This window comes from Schistocerca gregaria, chromosome 2 (genome assembly GCF_023897955.1).
Source record: "Schistocerca gregaria isolate iqSchGreg1 chromosome 2, iqSchGreg1.2, whole genome shotgun sequence".
Lineage (NCBI taxonomy): Eukaryota > Metazoa > Arthropoda > Insecta > Orthoptera > Acrididae > Schistocerca > Schistocerca gregaria.
This window is the reverse complement of record NC_064921.1, coordinates 654924821-654944575: the sequence shown is the minus strand read 5'-3', so window position 1 is coordinate 654944575 and position 19755 is coordinate 654924821. Positions and strand designations below refer to the sequence as shown.

Below are 19755 nucleotides of genomic sequence, written 5' to 3'. Positions count from 1 at the left end.
CTGGTAATGGAAGTAAATTTTACTGTTTGTACACTACATGAAATTATTTGTTCCAGCTGCCTAAAAAGCTTAACTGGAATTGAAATGTGGTGAAACCAATTAATACACTTAGTTCAGCATGGTGCACAGAAAACTACCACACAAACTGTATTATCTTGAAGAGCCGGGTTGTGGCCTATCGAACTTTTCTATCTTGTTGTATTAGGTTCACTGGTGTGAAAAATGACAGGACAAAAATAACTATCATTATGTGTCACTGCCAAGTTGCATGGCTTGATGGAACTTGAACCATACATAGAAAGAATTGCTAGAATGTAGTACAGAAGGTAACTGAAAGAAATATGCAATGAAATGAACAGAAGTGACAATATTTTTCATGGACATTAAAAAGGCAAAACTTGGTTTTTAATAGGGTGGATGACCATTATGGGCAGCAATGCATGCTCTGCAATGTGCTCCCGTGCTGACCACAAGGTTGGTAAGGAGTTCTTGTGGTAGGACATTCCATTCATCCACCAGTCCAGTTGACAACTGCTGAATAATCTTTGATGCATGTGAGCGTGCTGCAGTATGTCTCTCCACTGCATCTTCCATGTGCTCCATAGGATTCAAGTCAAGAAATGGGCAGCTCGGTCCATTTGCTGACTATCCTCTCATTCCAAGAGCTGCTCCACTTGTGCTGTTAGATGTGCTCATGCACTTTCATCCATAAAAATTAAGTCAGTGCCAAATGCACTCCTGAAATGTTGGACATGGGGAAGGAGTACTTCTTCACAGTAATGATGACTGGTGTGTGTAATTTGTTCAGATATCAAACAATGGAAAACCCAGGATAGAATGTAACAATACGAGAGAAGGAAAGTTGCTACTCACCAGATAGCGGAGATGCTGAGGCGCGATAGGCACGGTTGTGCTTGTGTGTGTGTGTGTGTGTGTGTGTGTGTGTGTGTGTGTGTGTGTGTGTACTGCTGACAAAGGCCTTAATGGCTGAAAGCTATGTTTGTATGAATCTTTTTATTTGTTGAAGTATTTAAGATCAGTACAACCAAGCAACATTTTGCCTCCCCACACTATAACACCTAGACCACCAAAATGATCATGTTCCACAGTGTTCCTGTTTGCATTACATCTTCCTAGCCATATGAGGGTACTTCAAAAATCATTACTGAATCTGCTGTCATCCGAAAGGAGCACACAGTCCCACCCCTCATTGGTCCCATCTCCATCCTCTTAGCACCATCATGAATGGTACTGCCAATGTATGGGTGTCAGCAGAATGCAACATACTAGTTGCCAGGCAGAGAGACCACCCCTGTTCAATCTCAGTGCCACTGCAGAACTAGATTTTGCATGCCTTGCAGTCCTGTTAAATGTAATTAAACTTGCACTTGCTATTTGATGTGAGTCCCTCTCGCCTGTAGCATAATGCAATAGTCATCTGCTGCTATAGTTGGGCATGGTCACCCATTTTCTCTCTTTCAGGCAGCAGTCCTGTGGTTCAGAGGACCTGTGGTTCAGAGGACTCCCACTGTATGTGATGAAACAGTGCTGTGAGCAATGCAAAACTCCTGGGCTACACTCATCACACTTTGTCCTCCTTACAGTTGTTCTCTGTGTGAAGTCATGTAAATGTCTCCAGGCCATGTTGTAATGAAGAAAACTGCCACAGTGCACTGTAACAGCTTGCTGATTCACACACTTTATTATTATTATTATTATTTATTTATTTATTTATTTTTTCCCCACGTGCCTTCTACTGCTTCATTTTGTGGGGCAGTGTCCAACTCCATATGCACTACTAGGGGACCTACACTTTAATTCATTTCCACCAAATAGTTAATATCTTATGTTACTTTATCTTTCTCACTCTTAAGTTTTTCAGAGCAGTGTATTGTCTTCTGTCTCTTAGCAAGTAAAGATAATAAACTTCAGCACTAATAATAAAAACCATTTTAAATCGGGTTGTGGCACAGGCAACCACAAAAAAGATATAAAATAATACACTCCTGGAAATTGAAATAAGAACACCGTGAATTCATTGTCCCAGGAAGGAGAAACTTTATTGACACATTCCTGGGGTCAGATACATCACATGATCACACTGACAGAACCACAGGCACATAGACACAGGCAACAGAGCATGCATAATGTCGGCACTAGTACAGTGTATATCCACCTTTCGCAGCAATGCAGGCTGCTATTCTCCCATGGAGGCGATCGTAGAGATGCTGGATGTAGTCCTGTGGAACGGCTTGCCATGCCATTTCCACCTGGCGCCTCAGTTGGACCAGCGTTCGTGTTGGACGTGCAGACCGCGTGAGACAACGCTTCATCCAGTCCCAAATATGCTCAATGGGGGACAGATCCGGAGATCTTGCTGGCCAGGGTAGTTGACTTACACCTTCTAGAGCACGTTGGGTGGCACGGGATACATGCGGACGTGCATTGTCCTGTTGGAACAGCAAGTTCCCTTGCCGGTCTAGGAATGGTAGAACGATGGGTTCGATGATGGTTTGGATGTACCGTGCACTATTCAGTGTCCCCTCGACGATCACCAGAGGTGTACGGCCAGTGTAGGAGATCGCTCCGCACACCATGATGCCGGGCATTGGCCCTGTGTGCCTCGGTCGTATGCAGTCCTGATTGTGGCGCTCACCTGCACGGCGCCAAACACGCATACGACCATCATTGGCACCAAGGCAGAAGCGACTCTCATCGCTGAAGACGACACGTCTTCGTTCGTCCCTCCATTCACGCCTGTCGCGACACCACTGGAGGCAGGCTGCACGATGTTGGGGCGTGAGTGGAAGACGGCCTAACAGTGTGCGGGACCGTAGCCCAGCTTCATGGAGACGGTTGCGAATGGTCCTCGCCGATACCCCAGGAGCAACAGTGTCCCTAATTTGCTGGAAAGTGGCGGTGCGGTCCCCTACGGCACTGCGTAGGATCCTACGGTCTTGGCGTGCATCCGTGCGTCGCTGTGGTCCGGTCCCAGGTCGACGGGCACGTGCACCTTCCGCCGACCACTGGCGACAACATCGATGTACTGTGGAGACCTCACGCCCCCCATGTTGAGCAATTCGGCGGTACGTCCACCCGGCCTCCCGCATGCCCACTATACGCCCTCGCTCAAAGTCTGTCAACTGCACATATGGTTCACGTCCACGCTGTCGCGGCATGCTACCAGTGTTAAAGACTGCGATGGAGCTCCGTATGCCACAGCAAACTGGCTGACACTGACGGCGGCGGTGCACAAATGCTGCGCAGCTGGCGCCATTCGGTGGCCAACACCGCGGTTCCTGGTGTGTCCGCTGTGCCGTGCGTGTGATCATTGCTTGTACAGCCCTCTCGCAGTGTCCGGAGCAAGTATGGTGGGTCTGACACACCGGTGTCAATGTGTTCTTTTTTCCATTTCCAGGAGTGTATATTAGTGTAGAATTTGCTAACTTGTTAATAAGATAAATTATTGGCTTTGTCCAATATAAATTAAAAGGAAATGTGTTACTGATGCTAAACTTGTAGTCATTGTCTTCCAGCGCCCCCCCAAAACACACACAAAACAAATAATTTAGGGCATTGGATGTAAGTGCTACTCTGTGATGAAGAGGTTGGCCCAAAGAAGCCTCTTTGCTTGCATGTCTCTGGGCATATTTTGTGATTATAAAGGCAATAATATTCTCAGAGGAAATGTTGCATTATGTGATATGTAAAGTGTTGAACACACAGTGTAAAACTCTGTTTTTGTCAAATGAGTATGGTTAGTTTTGTTTGTTGGTACCCATGCAGAGCGCATTAATCTGTTTGCTGGCCAGTTCTCCAGTTGAATGATCACCTGTTCCATTTGCTCAGGTCACCATCTGGCATGTCGCCTCCTAGTACTTAAGTTAACTGAAAAGAGAATCTTTGTCATACTCATTTGTTATCCAGATCTGCTTACCAGCCCTATAATCTATACATAGTTATAAATAGATGAAGCCATGAACTATCTGATACAAATGATGTATTTCTCCACTATGGGCAGTTTGGTACTAACAAACTTACTGGGGAAAGATTGACTTCATAAAATCTGGTGAAATGTACAAGTTTAAAGTCATGGTTTATAATCTATGCATCTGTGCACTCAGTTTCAATAATGGGTTGGCAGACAACTTTCACCACTTTCTGTAATATATGAAATATATGATTTGTCTTTGGTTGACATAGTGTCTCTCTGAAGCCACTTGATGAATGCCTAAGTTGCTTAACAGTCATTGCAAAATACAAAAAGTTTGTTTGTCACCCAATAAATTTTTGGGGCATCTAGTTAGCACAAGTACTGTCCATACAGATACACAAAATTGTAAGAAGTATAAAATAGAATTGGAGACACTTGGAAGTTTCAAAATATTATTTAGTGGTAAGACAGAGCTTACAAAACCTGATTTTTAGCTGCAAAATATTTCCAGTGGCAGATCTGGGCACTGACCATAATTTATTGATTATGAACTGCAGAACTAAATAAATTTCAGAAAGGTAATACGTTATAGGAGATGGGATCTGAATAAGTTGAAAGAACTGGAGGTTGTTGAGAGTTTCAGTGGGAGTGCTAGGCAATGACTGACTGGAACAGGGGTAAGTAATATATGAGGAAACAATGGGTAGCTATAGAGACAAAACAGTGAAGACGACAGAGGATCAAATAGCCAAAAAGACAAGGCCCAGCAGAAATCCTTGGATAATGCATGAGGTATTGAATGTAATTTACGAAAGAAGAAAATATATAAATGTAGGAAATGAAACAGACAAAAGAGATTACAGACATCTAAAAAATGAGATTGACAGGAAGTGAAAACTGGCAAAGCAGGAGAAATGCACGGCTGTAGAAGTATACATAACTATGGGAAAGACAGACACAATATATGGAAAAATTGAATATAACTTTGGAGATAAAGCAAGCACATGCATGAATATTAAGAGCTCAGATGGCATGTCCATACTAAGCAAAGCAGGGAAGGCTGAGAGGTGGAAGAAATACTTAGTGGGTCTGTATAAGTGAAACAAACTAGAAGACAAAATTATAGGAAGAGAAGAAGCAGAAGCAGATCAAGTTGAGATGAATGATACAATACTTCAAGAAGAATTTGATAGACCTGTAAAAGAAGTTGAAACAAGGCTCTTGGAGTAGATGTCCACCTCTAGGATTTATTGAGGTCCTTGGGAAAGATGAATATAAGTAAACTATTCCAACTAGTATGCAAAATGAACATCAGATTTCCAAATAATGCAATAATTCCTTTTTTTAAAGAAGATGGTGCTGAAGGTGTGAATATTATGTAACCATTAGTTTAATAAGACATGAAGTCATGATTGCAAAATATTGACAGAAAACTGGTAGAAGGTGACCTTGGGATGATCAGTTTGCGTCCTTGAAATTTTGAAGGTAACAGGGATAAAATGCCGGGAACAAAAGGCTATTTTCTGAAGATGGTAAAAAAAGGAACAACAAGTTATCTACAATTTTTACACAATTCAAGCTGGAGTAATGAGTTGAAAGGCACGAAGGGGGAGCAGTATTTGAGAAAGGAGAGAGACAGGTTTGTAGTCTGTCCCCGGTGATATTCAGTCTGTACATTGAGTAATGAATAAATGAAACCAAGCAGAAATCTGGAAAAGAAATTAAATTTCAAGGAGAAGAAATAAAATATTTGCTAATTGATGTTGTAATTAGCCTATGTTAGACATGGCAAATAACTTGGAAGGGCAGTTGAACGGAATGAATAGTATCTAGAAAAGAGCTTGTGAGATGGATATCAAGGAGTAAAACAAGGGGAATGGAATATAGTGGAATTAAATTAGGTATTATACTTATAGAATAGATTGGGAACTGTGAGACTAAAAGTATTAGACGAGTTTTTCTCTTTGGGAAATTAAATAACTGACGATGGCCAAAGTAGAGAGAATTTAAAGTACAGATTGGCGAAAAAGAGAAATTTTTTAATGCTTAATGTAAATTTAAGTGTTAGGAAATCATTTCTAAAGGTATTTGTGTTGAATACAACCTTCTGTAGGAGTGAAATCTGAGCAATAAGCAGTTGAGACAATAAGAGAACTGACGTTTTCAAATGTGTAACAGAAGAATACTGAAGATGGGTAGATTTAATGACTAACAAGGAAGATCTGAATTCAATTGGGAGAAAAAGAAATATGTGGTGCAACTTAACTGAAAGAAGGGATTGGTTGGCAGGTCACATCCTGAGATATAAAGAAATCATCAGTTTGGTAATAGACAGAAGTGTGGGCATAAAAATTGGAGAGGGAGACTAAGGCTTGAATACACCAACCAGGGTCAGATGCATGCAGGGTGCAGTGGTTATGCAGAGCTGAGGAGAATCGACTAGTGTAGAAAACTGTATCAATCTGGACTAAGAATTTCAACAATGACAACAACAGATTTCACAGTTGTTCAATATATTTTTAATGCAATAAGTTTCCCTGAAATACATTCCTACTGTATGTGTTCAGTGAAGAACTTCAGAATTAAGACATGAAGAACTTCAGAATTAAGACATGAAGAACCCCAGAACTAAGACATGAATACTACAGAAACAACTGCGCGGGGATAGCAAATTTTCGTGGAATGAGGAATAAGAAACATCTTTATATAACCTTAAAGGCACTGACATTTTCCCCGGTTCTGGCACAGTAGGACATCAGTTCCATGACTGAACTGCAACTGACTGGTGGTTATGGGGTAGATGCAGTTTTAGTGAAAAATTGAGACGCTGAAAAATGAGAATTTTAGCCTGAAGACTACTCTTGAACTTAGAGGAGCATTACCCTGTAGGTGAGAAAGAGTTCTGTGCAGTTGTTTGTTTAGCAGACCATTCATTATTGTGATGGACCATCATTTCGTAACCCTGTGGTGCAGTTGCCCACTGCAGTGGACAGCTGTTAATGTCACTACTTTGGCATTTTTAATCAATCCTAAATATCTGCAAATGCATGCAGTCCACTCCAGTAGTTACTCCCTATTGCTGCTGTGCCCTGTGTGAATTTGCAGCCTCAGGATACCAAAAACACCAAAGAATTGACTTTAACAGCTGTGGTGGACAACAGCATTACATGGTTAAGAAGGACTGACAAGTGTGAAGGTTCTGTTTTGATGCCTTGCTGAAATGGAACTCAGAATACAGAAATATGATGTCCCAGTGGCATAGAAAAGTAAACACAATTACACAGACGGTGTTATAAAGTATTCATTGGAGAAATATTCTAACACATCATATTCCATTCATCTTTGTATTAACAGATTTAAAACAATTACTAACAAAGAGATAGAGGGGCTGGCCAGTACTTACCTCAGCTCAGTACAGCCGATAGAAACACAAAAAACAACCGAAAATTTAAGTTCCTAGCTTTCGGAATAAATGTTCCTTCATCAGGGAGGAGAGAGGGGAAAGAAAGGGAAGAAGGGAAAGTGGATTTAGTTACTCACAACCCAGGTTATGAAGCAACAGGGAAAGGAAAACAGGGAGGGTAGCAAGGATGGAGGCATGGTTGTCAGAGGGAAGCCAAAGATATTCTACTGTAGGTACTGTGTCAGCTTCAAACCAAAGAAGATGCATACAGAAGTAAAGAGGTGTATAGTATAAAGATGTAGGATGAAAAGATGTATGAATGGCTAAAGAGGAAAGGAAAAGAGGAGAAGACTGAAAAGTAAATGGGAGTGAGGTTGTTTAACGTAGGTTCAGTCCAGGGGGATGGCGGGATGAAAGGATGTGCTGGAGTACAAGTTCCCATCTCCGCAGTTCAGAGGGACTGGTGTTGGGTGGGAGAAGCCAAATGGCACATACGGTGTAGCAGGTTCCTAGGTCCCTAGAATTATGCTGGAGGGCATGCTCCGCTGCTGGGTATTGGACATCTCCTAGGCGGACAGTTCGTCTGTGTCCGTTCATGTGCTCAGCCAGTTTAGTTGTTGTCATAGCAATGTAAAAGGCTGTGCAGTGCAGGCATGTCAGCTGATAAATGACATGTGTAGTTTCACACGTGGCCCTGCCTTGAATTGTGTATGTTTTACCAGTAGCGGGGCTGGAGTAGGTGGTTGTGGGGGGATGCATGGGGCAGGTTTTGCAGTGGGGTTGGTTACAGGGGTAGGAACTGCTGGGTAGAGAAGGTAGTCTGGGAATATTGTAGGGTTTAACAAGGATGTTACGGAGGTTAGGGGGACGACGAAAGGCAACTCTGGGTGGTGTGGGGAGAATTTTGTCAAGGGATGATCTCATTTCAGGGGTTGACTTGAGAAAGTCATATCCCTGGCGGAGTAATTTATTGATGTATTCGAGGCCAGGATAATATTGGGTGACAAGGGGGATGCTTCTGTGTGGTCTGAGGGTAGGAATATTGTTGTTGGACGGGGAGGAATGTATTGCTCGGGAGATCTATTTGTGGACAAGGTCTGCAGGATAGTTGCGGGAGAGGAAAGCACTGGTCAGGTTATTGGTGTAATTGTTGAGGGATTTCACTGGAGCAGATACTTTTGCCACGAATACCTAGGCTGTAGGGAAGGGAGCGTTTGATGTGGAATGGATGGTAGCTATCAAAGTGAAGGTACTGTTGTTTGTTGGTGGGTTTGATATGGACAGAGGTGTGGATGTGAGCTTCAACAAGATGAATGTCAACATCCAGGAAGGTGGCTTGGGTTTTGGAGAAGGACCAGGTGAAATTCAGATTCTAAAAGGAGTTGAGGTTATGGAGGAAATTAAGGAGTGTTTCTTCACCATGAGTCCAGACCACAAAGATGTCATCTATAAACCTATACCAGGCCAGGGGAAGCAGCTGTTGGGTCTTCAGGAAAGCCTCCTCCATGCGGCCCATGAAGAGGTTGGCATAGGACGGAGCCATCCTGGTTCCCATGGCAGTTCCCCTGATTTGTTTGTAGGTATGGCCTTCAAAAGTGAAGTAATTCCCTCCCATTTACTTTTCAGTCTTCTCCTCTTTTCCTTTCCTCTTTAGCCATTCATACATCTTTTCATCCTACATCTTTATACTATACACCTCTTTACTTCTGTATGCATCTTCTTTGGTTTGAAGCTGACACAGTACCTACAGTAGAATATCTTTGGCTTCCCTCTGACAACCATGCCTCCATCCTTGCTACCCTCCCTGTTTTCCTTTCCCTGTTGCTTCATAACCTGGGTTGTGAGTAACTAAATCCACTTTCCCTTCTTCCTTTTCTTTCCCCTCTCTCCTCCCTGATGAAGGAACATTTATTCCGAAAGCTAGGAACTTAAATTTTCAGTTGTTTTTTGTGTTTCTATCGGCTGTACTGAGCTGAGGTAAGTACTGGCCAGCCCCTCTATCTCTTTGTTAGTAATTGTTTCACATCTTTATATGAGATTTTCCATTAATTAATTATTAACAGATTTAGCTATGGAACTAAGTGTGGGTAGCTTACTCCTCAGCTGAAAACCTTTAAACAATTAGAGGGGGAAAAACACATCAAAGCAAAATTTCAGTTAAGCCTCTCTGACATCTGATCACCTAGGCTTTTTAAAGTAATTCATTTCAATTTGTTTGTGACAAGCAGTCCTGAAGAATTTTCATGCCTCTCTGACATTTGATCACTCGAGCTTTTTGCAAGCCATTGACAGGATTCACATCAAATGAATTTGCAATTGCGAATAAGGACCACCATCAGCCGTAGAATGCAATGACGACAATGAAAATTTGTGCCGGTCCGAGACTCGAACTCTGATTTCCAATTTATCATGTGTGGTTGCCTTACCATTTGGCTATCCGTGCACAAGTCTTGGCCAGACCCAACCCTCCATATGTTGTCAACTGTGCATCTGCAACCTGTACTTGTACATCCAACGTTGTATATTCTCGTACAGGTCAGATGTTGTACTTGAAAGTTGCTTGCCCGGTATCGGAAGATAAATATGATATTGTAGTCCCTGTGTTATTTTGATTACAATGCAAAGTTCCATTGGACATGCATGCAAGTCCAAAGGAACAGCCACTGTGGCAACCACAGCTGTCATGAAATACATCAAGTGAAATCATACTTGCATCTGTGGAAAAGGAATGATGACAATAAAACTTGAATCTGGATTTCCTATTTATCGTGTGTATTCACCTTACCGTTTGACTATCCGTGGATGACTCACGGCCAGACCAAACATTCATATGTTGTCAACCAAGTGTCTACAACCTGTACTCTTACATCCACTGTGTATATTCACATACAGGTCAGACGTTGTACTTGAATGACGCTTGCACGGTATTGGCAGACAGATACGATAAGCGGGAAATCTGTATTTGAGTGTCTGGTACAAATTTTCATTGTCGTCATTCCATTCTACAGCTAATGGTAGTCCTTATTTGCAGTTGCGAATTCATTTGATATGTTTTGTAAGAGCTGTGGTCGCCACAGTGCGTGTTCTTTTGGACTTGCGTGCAATAAGTGGGAAATCTGGGTTTGAGTTCCGGTCCGGCACAAATTTTCAATGTCGTCATTCCATTCTACAGCTGACGGTTGTCTTTAATGCAATTGTGAATTCATTTGATGTGTTTTGTAATGGCTGTGGTCACTGAAGTGCCTGTTACTTTGAACATGCATGCATGTCCAAAGGAACTTTGCATCATAATCAGAACAACACAGGCATGGCTATATCGTATTAACAGAATTAGACATGGGTATCATTAAAAAAATCACAACTAATTTGTGTGAAACTATGTATGCCATGGTAAGAAATGAGAAAGATGGAAGAATGTACCTTACTTTCTCGTAGTTCATTTGATACTAAACTCCATATCAAATAGCTCCATTCAACATGACTTAAATTGGCCTCTCAGGGAAGCTGCAAAGGTCAACAAGCTGAATTTGATGAGTTATGGACTGACTATTTTACCTGCTACATTTTCACTAAAATCTCCAGAAGTTATCGTTCCTTGTGGAAGACATAATTCTGAAACACTGTTTAAAGTTCGCTGATGACTTTCTGATGTAACAGCACAGATATCTCATTTTGGCTGTAAATCACTTCAGTTCTAAAAGGCTACTGATGATGTTTGTAACAAATTAGACCTATAAATTAAAAACATAGTTTAATGCTAATTGTTTACTGCTCTGTAAAATATTGCATCAGACACAATGCAGCACCACTGTGTATGCTGTTCTCGGGCACGGGACAAGTTAGTTGTTGTCTGTCAACTAGAAAGTGCCTTGACTACTGTCAAGTGATTAGAAGGTAACTGTAAATGGGTGTGCTGGGAGGGTACTGAGAATTGTGTGTCAAAGGTACCCCAAATACTACACACTCCTATGGATAGTGTCTCTTCTGCAGGAAATACAGGGTCTATCACTATTTGTCCATTGGACTGTGAGTGGCGAGTCAATGATAGATCTAGACATCCTACACAGCAGATCAGGGGAGACAGGGAGAACTTAGGGTGCTACGCCAATCCCAACAAGTTCCAGTTGCCGTCTTCTACTGAAACTGAAGCTGAGCCAGTGAGACTCACTACATTTGCTGGAAAAAGCATTGTTTCCTGTGTTGAGGAGGCAGACGCAAATCTTTGGCAGTCCAAATGTAAACCAAATAATGGTACCCTCAGGGAAATGGTACCAAGGGGATGAGAAGGAACTCCATGTACATCCAGTTTATATGCTTGGGAGCACATTCAGTATGGTGAAGAGTCTATTCTGGCAGCCAATGGGGCAACAGGGTGTTACCAACTGCAGAATGTGGCACACATTGAGAAAGAACAATGCCTGTTATTTGGTTCTGAGATCATACTGGGATCATTTCAGCAACTGGCAGAGAAGGTTGATAACACCAGCCGTGCTTGTGGAGTTTCAGTGAAGCTCACACTCTACACGATTGTCCTGAGAACAGATTGCGGCTCTGTGGTTCTGAGTCAAGTGGAAAGCTTGAACCAGAGACTGCGAAGGTTCTGCAATAAACTGGGCTCTGACTTCCAACATAGGATTGTGAACTGTAAGGTCCCCCTAAGTGGAGCAGGTGAGCACTACACATCAGGGGCTGCTATCCCAGTAGTTGACTGTGTATGGGGTGCACACAATGATTTTTTAATTTAGGTGACTCTCCGTCCAGTCCAAATAATGGTAGCTAAAGGAGACCTGAAAGTATTAGTGTAAGATGCAAAGAAATCCCCCGCCCCCCACAGGCAAGAGCATTAAAATCCTAGTTGTTAACTGCTGAAGCACTCACACAGTTTGCTGAAGTTTGAAGCGCTCCTAAAACACTGTGAAGCTCACATAATACTAAATATAGAAAGCTGGTTAAAACATGAGGTGGACAGCAGGGAGATTTTTGGAGAAAATTTAAGAGCATATATTGAAAGGATAGGCTAATGCAAAATGAAGGTAAGTGGTTGTCGCAGTAGACAAGAAAATCAAATCCACTGAGATAGAAATTTAAGCTGCATGTGAGATTGTTTGGTCAAGGCCTAATATCAAGAGATTCATTACCAGATTCATCTCCTGATTTATCTGAAAACTTTAAACGAAACCTCAATTTGCATTTATGTAAATTCCCTGATCATACTGTAATCATCAGAAGAAACTTTCATCATCAAACAACTAATGGGGTAATCACAGCTTCAATACTGGTAGGTATCACAAGGTATCCTGTGAAATATTACTGAATGCCTTCTCTGAAGACTACCTACAACAGATCCATGGTCCAGTCACATTAATGTGACGAGTGCCTACGTTCGACGTCAACATGCAATAACCATCACACTTGGCAGGTGGGAACACTAGCTGTTGATAGGACATAAAGCATTTAGTGGCGGGATGCAGTGTATTACTGTTTTCTCATTGTGAGGGCAATATCACAGATTATGTGTGATTCAGCATGGTGTAAAATCCAGGATGGAATAATGACAATATTATGAAAAAGATAGTTACTACTCACCACATAGTGAGATGCTGAGTTGCAGATAAGCACAACAAAAAGATTGTCAAACAGAGCTTTTGGCCAAACAGGCCTTCATCAGAACACACACACACACACACACACACACACACACACACACACACACACACACACACACACCTCCCCTCTCTCTCTCTCTCTCTCTCTCTCTCTCTCTCTCTCTCTCATGTGAACACAACTCTCGCACACATGACCCATGTATGTGTGTGAGTTGCATTTGCATGAGTGTGGGTGTTTATGTATGTTGTCTGAGATCTCACAGCAGGTCATCTCCTCATTTCAGAGTTGATCCAATTCAGGAGTTAAAGCAACAATACACCTAGTCAAGAGAGCACTTCTTTGGCCTAAGATAAAAGGGTTGTTGAAGTTTCATCCAGCAATGGAATGTTGTCAGTGAAATGGAATGAGTCACCTCTTCACTTGGCACTTTTGCTCCACCAAACCATCACATCCTCATGGATATTGTTGGACCAGTACCACCATCAGAAGGCAGTAAGGACTGGCTGATGGTAGTAAACAGCTTTTCGCAATGGCCAGAAGCTCTCCTAATGGATGATGCCACAGCTCAGCCTGTAGGCAAAACATTCTTTAATGGATGTATCATGTGATCAGGTATACCAACATTTGTAACTGTAGATCAAGGCCAACAATTCAAATCTCATATATTCGCAGAACTAGTAACATTCATAGAAATGCCCAGGATTTGGACAAATGCCTACTGTCCCTCAGCAAAAGTTCTAGTGTAGTGCTCGCACCGTCAGTTAAAGGACATCCTCAGATATCCAACTTCTGAAGAGTGGACAGATAATCTACCAGTAGTCTTGATTGCCATGTGAGGTATCGTCAAAGGTTCCCTGAATGCAAAAACTGTTTATTCAAGCTATAAACAAATATTATGTCTACCAGGAGAATTTTTGATACATATCCAATATTTAAGTATCTGACTTAGTCCAGTACACAACTCTGCATGTTTCAGCCTTCAGTACTATAGGAAAATGGTGCCAAATATCCACTCATTTTTCAAGACTTATAATTAAGTCAGTGTGTCTAACAGTATTAAGATGCAAGCCACACATCATTGTAGCCACCGTATGACAGCTCCTTTAAAGCCCCCAGATACACATCAACATGCATGATTATCCTACCTATATCTTGCTCTGAGGTTTAAAAATAGCTTTTACTGCAATGGAGGCTATACCAGTGAACTAAGGACAGATACAATACACCATCTCTGCCTGACACTGCGGAGATGTCAGTACCACAAACCTCTTTCATCAGCAGTGCTGGAGCGGTCTGACCTCACTTTAGTGGGGATATGTTCATCTACATCCACATATATATTCTGCAAGCCACTGTATGGTGTGTGGCAGATGGTACCATGTACAACTGTTAGTCATTTCCTTTCCTGTTCCACTAACAGACAGAGTGAAGGAAAAATGTGCCTCTGTACGAGCCCCAATTTCCCATATTGTATCTTAATGATCCTTGTGTGAAATGTATGATGGCGACTGTGAGATCGTTCTGAAGTCAGCTTCAAATGCCAGTTCTCTAAATTTTCCCAATAGTGTTCCGTGAAAAGAATGTTGCCTTCCATCCAGGGATTCCCATTTGGGTTCTGAAGCATCTATGTAACACTCGCATGTTATTTGAAGCTACTGGTAATGAATCTAGCAACCCACCTCTGAATTGCTTCAATGTCTTCCTTTAATTCGACCTGGTGTGGATACCAAACACTAGAGCAGTACTCAAGAATTGTAGCAGCTTGAGGCCATGTAAAAAGTGAACTGTTGATCTTCAACTATGTATTGAAATTGGTAGCATGTTTAAATGTTCTAGAAGTTACCAATATCAGCTCGTTTTGTAAAGTTTAGGAAACAAAGGTTTTGTTTAAACTTTATCACTCTCCAGTCAGGAGGGAGATCTGCTATTTGTGCCCCTTACATCATGTTTACAAAATAAAAATGCTTTCTGTTTTAACTTTTGGCATTTTTTTGGTACTCATTCTTGCTTCACAACTGCAATAATAATAATAATAATAATAATAATAATAATAATAATAATAATAATAGTAATATGAAAAGAATAGTTGCTACACAGCTGATAGTGGAGATGCTGAGTCGCAGATAGTCACTACAAAAAGACTGTCTCAAAATAAGCTTTCAGTCAACAAGCCCTTTGTCAAAAATAGATGACAGACACACGCTTACACAAACACAAATTCAACTCACAGACACTACTAATAGTGTGGCTTCAGAGACTGTGGTCATGCGTGTGTGAGTTGCATTTGTATGTTTGTGTCTGTCGTCTATTTTTGACAAAGGCCTTGTTGGCTGAAAACTTATTTTGTGACAGTCTTTTTGTTGCGCCTATCTGCGACACAGCATATCTGCTACTTGGTGAGTAGCAACTATCCTTTTCATAATATGTAATAAAAACCATGTATTTACCTGAAGCTAAGCTCTCATGTTTGCTCTGCCACACTTCCAGGACATGTACAACTTTACAGTTAATACAAGCACAGCAGACAAAAAATTAGCCACTTGCAAGATACCATGCTAATACCTTGTAACACTGCTTCTAACTGTGATAAAGTCATCAGTTTGTGAGCAAGAGAATCCACATGTTTCTTCAGGCATGCCATATATAGCTGAAGGCCCTAATTGATTATTAAATGCTGAGGAACTACCTAATTGCTCAGATGTTGATTGCTACATTTCATCCACTTCCAAATAGTACCAGACATTTCCTTTGCATGCAAGATTAGCTGATTTAGCAACCCAGTGAAGGCATAGTAGGGCACCTGGTTGTTCATCAACCCAGGTATGTATCTGTGAACATTGCTGTTGTCATTTTGGGAAACTGTGTTCATAGTATACTTGTCTTGAAGACCTAGAAGAAAGGGCAACATTTAGCCGCCAATATGATGTAAATAAAAATCCTAGTTCATATTCGTAGTAATGTGAATGATACGAGAAACTCTCCAAAAATGCAGAACTGTGTCTGGCATGTACACCCTACATACATAGTGGATTATACCCCTCATTGGATGAGTGGTACACTCAACACCATGCATCATTTGAAACAAGGCAAAATTGTGAATTTTCAGACCACACTGCATGCCTCTGTTCAACTATTAGATTGGTGTGTAAGTTCTTACCATTTTTCCATAAGTTTAATAACTGCATCAGATACACATAACATGGACTTTAGTCATCTATCACATATTCTTCACTATAACAGCAGTCTGCAAATGCTCATTCTGTGACAGTAGAAATCTTGGTTTTCAGATGAAGAACTCTTCGACCCTTGTTTGAAAAGCATTTTCATCCAGAAATGAAGTTGCTTGGAGGTTTATTGATAGACAACAGAAAAGGTGAAAAACTGAAGGAGGAAGATTAGGTGAATAAGGTGGGTGCGGAATGACTCCCCAAACCAACTCCTGTTTGATATTTCTTTTTTGTTAGTCTAGCAGAAAGCAGAATGATGTTACCATGCAGTAGCATCGCTTCATGCAGTCTTCCTTGGTGTTACGCATCGACTGCATCTGCGAGACGTCTCAGTTCTTAAAAATAAGGAAGCAATACATAGTACACCATACCATTGCTGTTCTGCCATATGCATAACATTATTTTTTGCGGATGTGAACGGGTCTTCGTCTGGGAAACTGTTGCTTTGTTTCAGCTCAGCCATTTCTTTCTTTTCCTTATGTTAGCATAAAGACACCATTTCTCATCACCAGTAACAATGCAGGATAGGAATGGTTGGCTTGGTCATAAGTCAATTGGTGATGAGCAAGCATATGGCCACGTGCTGATTTTTGTGATTTTTGGTTAGAGCATTTGGTACCCGACATCCAATTTTTGAACCTTCCCTCTTGCATGCAAATGACATGCGATTGTGGAACGATCACAGTTCAACATGTTTGCCAGTTCTCGAGTACACTGATGTGGATCATGGTGGATTAATATGTTTATATGATATTCATCAAACAGCGAATGTCTTTCCGAATATGGAGAGTCACTAATGTCAAAATGATCCTCCTTAAAATGATAAAACCATTTTCTTGCCGTGCGTTCTCCTTTGGCATGATCCCCATACACAGGGCAAATTTGTCTGACTGCCTCCTCTGCTGTTACCACTCTGTTGAACTCAAACAGAAGAATTTGTTGGAAATATTCTGATTTCTCCACTTGGCACTCCATTTGCTGGCATCACTGCTCCCCTCACTGTCTCTGGATGACTAAATGGCAATATGTAAACTCAAATAGCAATAGTAAACTACAAATATAAAATGAAAAGTGATAAATAGACCTATATCAACTGAAATATTAACATGCAAAACAAAAATGCTGTGAACTTGTGCTACAACCTAATATTTTACAGAATCTGTGTTATAAGTGGGAAACATCACTTGCATGCAGTTCCTTTGTCAGCATTTGTCACAAACTGGTTAAGATGGACCTACATTCACTGACAGCATGAGTTCCAGGCAGGTTTGAAATCAGTTGTCATTCACGAGACATGACTTCTCTGGTCTCAGTCTTTTAATATCTTGGCATGGCAATTGTTTTCATACCAAATTACATGGCTGAGAGTGGTATACCATTCTCTGTAGATCTGTTGAACAGTCCATCTTGATACACAAACAAATCAGGTAACATCATTTGCGATGTGGTCATGAGTGTGTCCAGACATGATAGTGCATTTTTGCCAATCTGTCATATCTCCACTTTGATTCCATACAACTGACTGGCACATACAAACCACTTCACTGCAGTTACTTACCTCGGTGATGAAAGGCCACATGACAATGTGGTACACAATATGCAGAATTCCAAAGCAACCACTGTATCCTATTAAGGGGTAACTATTATTTTGTCCAGTGAATTTATAATTGTTTAACTAACAATGGAACTAACATATGATGAACCATATTTTGCGTTATGTGTATTTTAAAAGAATTAAACCCTTGTAATGTGACTGAAGTTTACAACAAAATGACAATGTACAATATGATATAACACACATGTGAGCCTCAGTGCGCGTGTGTGTGTGTGTGTGTGTGTGTGTGTGTGTGTGTGTGTGTGTGTGTGTAGATGCGTGCTTACATTTGCTGCCTGAAAGGTGCTATTCAGAATGTGGGCAGAATGAAACTTGCATCAACTCTGGGGTTTGGGGAACAGTGGTGGGAGGGGGGGTGGGGGGGTGGGGGGAGGGAGGGTTGAGAGGGAAGGGAGAATGAACATTAGAAGTTACTGGTGTTTTACAAATTGTTCGTTTTTCCTTTTTTAAAGACTGGTTTTACATGCATATAATGTCTGCCACACTACTTTTATGGATTCTTTAACCTCGTAACATTTATGAGATTTTATTTTCTTTCATATTACAGGTCAGGTGATCTCTGTTTGTACTACCTTTGCAATGAAGATAATGAGAAGCCCGTTATGCGACACATCCCATGGTACCAAGATAATAGCCGTATGATCTCAGCCATGTGTTTTGATCCTTCAGGCTCATGGCTGCTTGTTGCAAGTTTGTATTTATTTTCCATATTAACTACATAATTGTACACTCATTTTGGGCTGTTGTAAATTATGTTTTTCACGCACATCTGTGATTAAAATTACAGAATACTTTATGCTGGGTAGACTCGTGGAAGCCTTAGAAATTATCTTAAGTTACATTTTACCAATTGGGAAAGAATTATGATTTGTTAAAATGTAAAATACTAAAGATCACAAAATGTGAAAGAAATGTTATATAAACAAGAGAATATAGAATTTATATATATATATCAGGTAATCCATCTCCGTATCTGGGGAAAAGATGAGGCAAGAAGTGTTGCGAAAACTTTTATAAAAGTAATACTAGTTGACAAATTCACTTAGAACTCCAAGCCACGTTAATTATTGATTTGATGTAATAAATGGCTGTTCACGCATGATTCTGTTGTCTGTAGGGACATTGCAATGCCGTAAGTCTCCAGTAAAATACAGTGAGACCTGCATAGGATCAATTATTGGTGCTGGGGTTGGCAGTTGAATCTGAAGATAAATAACGATAATGACTTGCATATAAATACTGTTCATTTGTTAAAGATTTTAATAGTCTTGATCACAATTAAAAGAAATTATGATCTGCAGATTACCTGCTTCAGTTGATTAACAACTATCTTCAGATATGTGGAAATAAGCAGAAAATTGCATTTTGGTTTATGTGAACTTTACGAACTTTGAAAAAATGGTAATTAGCAAATTGTAGATTTTTAATTGTAATTGAGACTTTTAAAAATTTCAACAGTTAATATAGATCACTGTGTCTCCTTCACCCGATGATGTCCGGTCTTACAAAGTGTTTGTTTACACTGCTGGCAACAAATCACTGGAAGCCATAAAAAATATGAGCATTGCAATTACTACGTAAAACAAACTGTAGAAAAGCACATGCCGTGCTGAGTTTCATTTGGAGAATCTTAAGGAAATGTAATTCAGCCATGAAAACAGTACCATTCAGAGCACTTTTAAGATCAGTTCTTGAGCGTTGCTCATCAGTTTGGGAACCTTACCAGATTGGTTTAATAGAAGAGATAGAGAAGATCCAGTGTAGAGTGGTGTGTTTAGTCACAGTATGGTTTACGCAGTTTAAAATATTGTGGAGATGCTCAGCAAATTCCAAAGACAGGCACTGCAAGAGAGGTGTTGTAGGGCATGGGGAGGTTTGATATTGAACAGGGTGTATACGACGTGGGACAGCCAGGAGATCCAGGAATAACCCAGGATTTTTTTCATCAGGTATAAAAGCGGGAAAAACC

General features: G+C 40.9%; 1 protein-coding gene across 4 annotated transcripts in view; it reads left to right on the top strand.

The window, feature by feature from the left end:
- LOC126334689 (uncharacterized) overlaps nt 1-19755 on the top strand; it is a 405460-nt gene that overhangs the window by 11601 nt on the left and 374104 nt on the right. For all 4 annotated transcript variants that reach the window (XM_049997175.1, XM_049997176.1, XM_049997173.1 and 1 more), the window contains exon 2: nt 18334-18476. In XM_049997175.1, coding sequence (XP_049853132.1) covers nt 18334-18476 — 143 coding nt within the window. The remainder of the gene's footprint in view (nt 1-18333; nt 18477-19755) is intronic.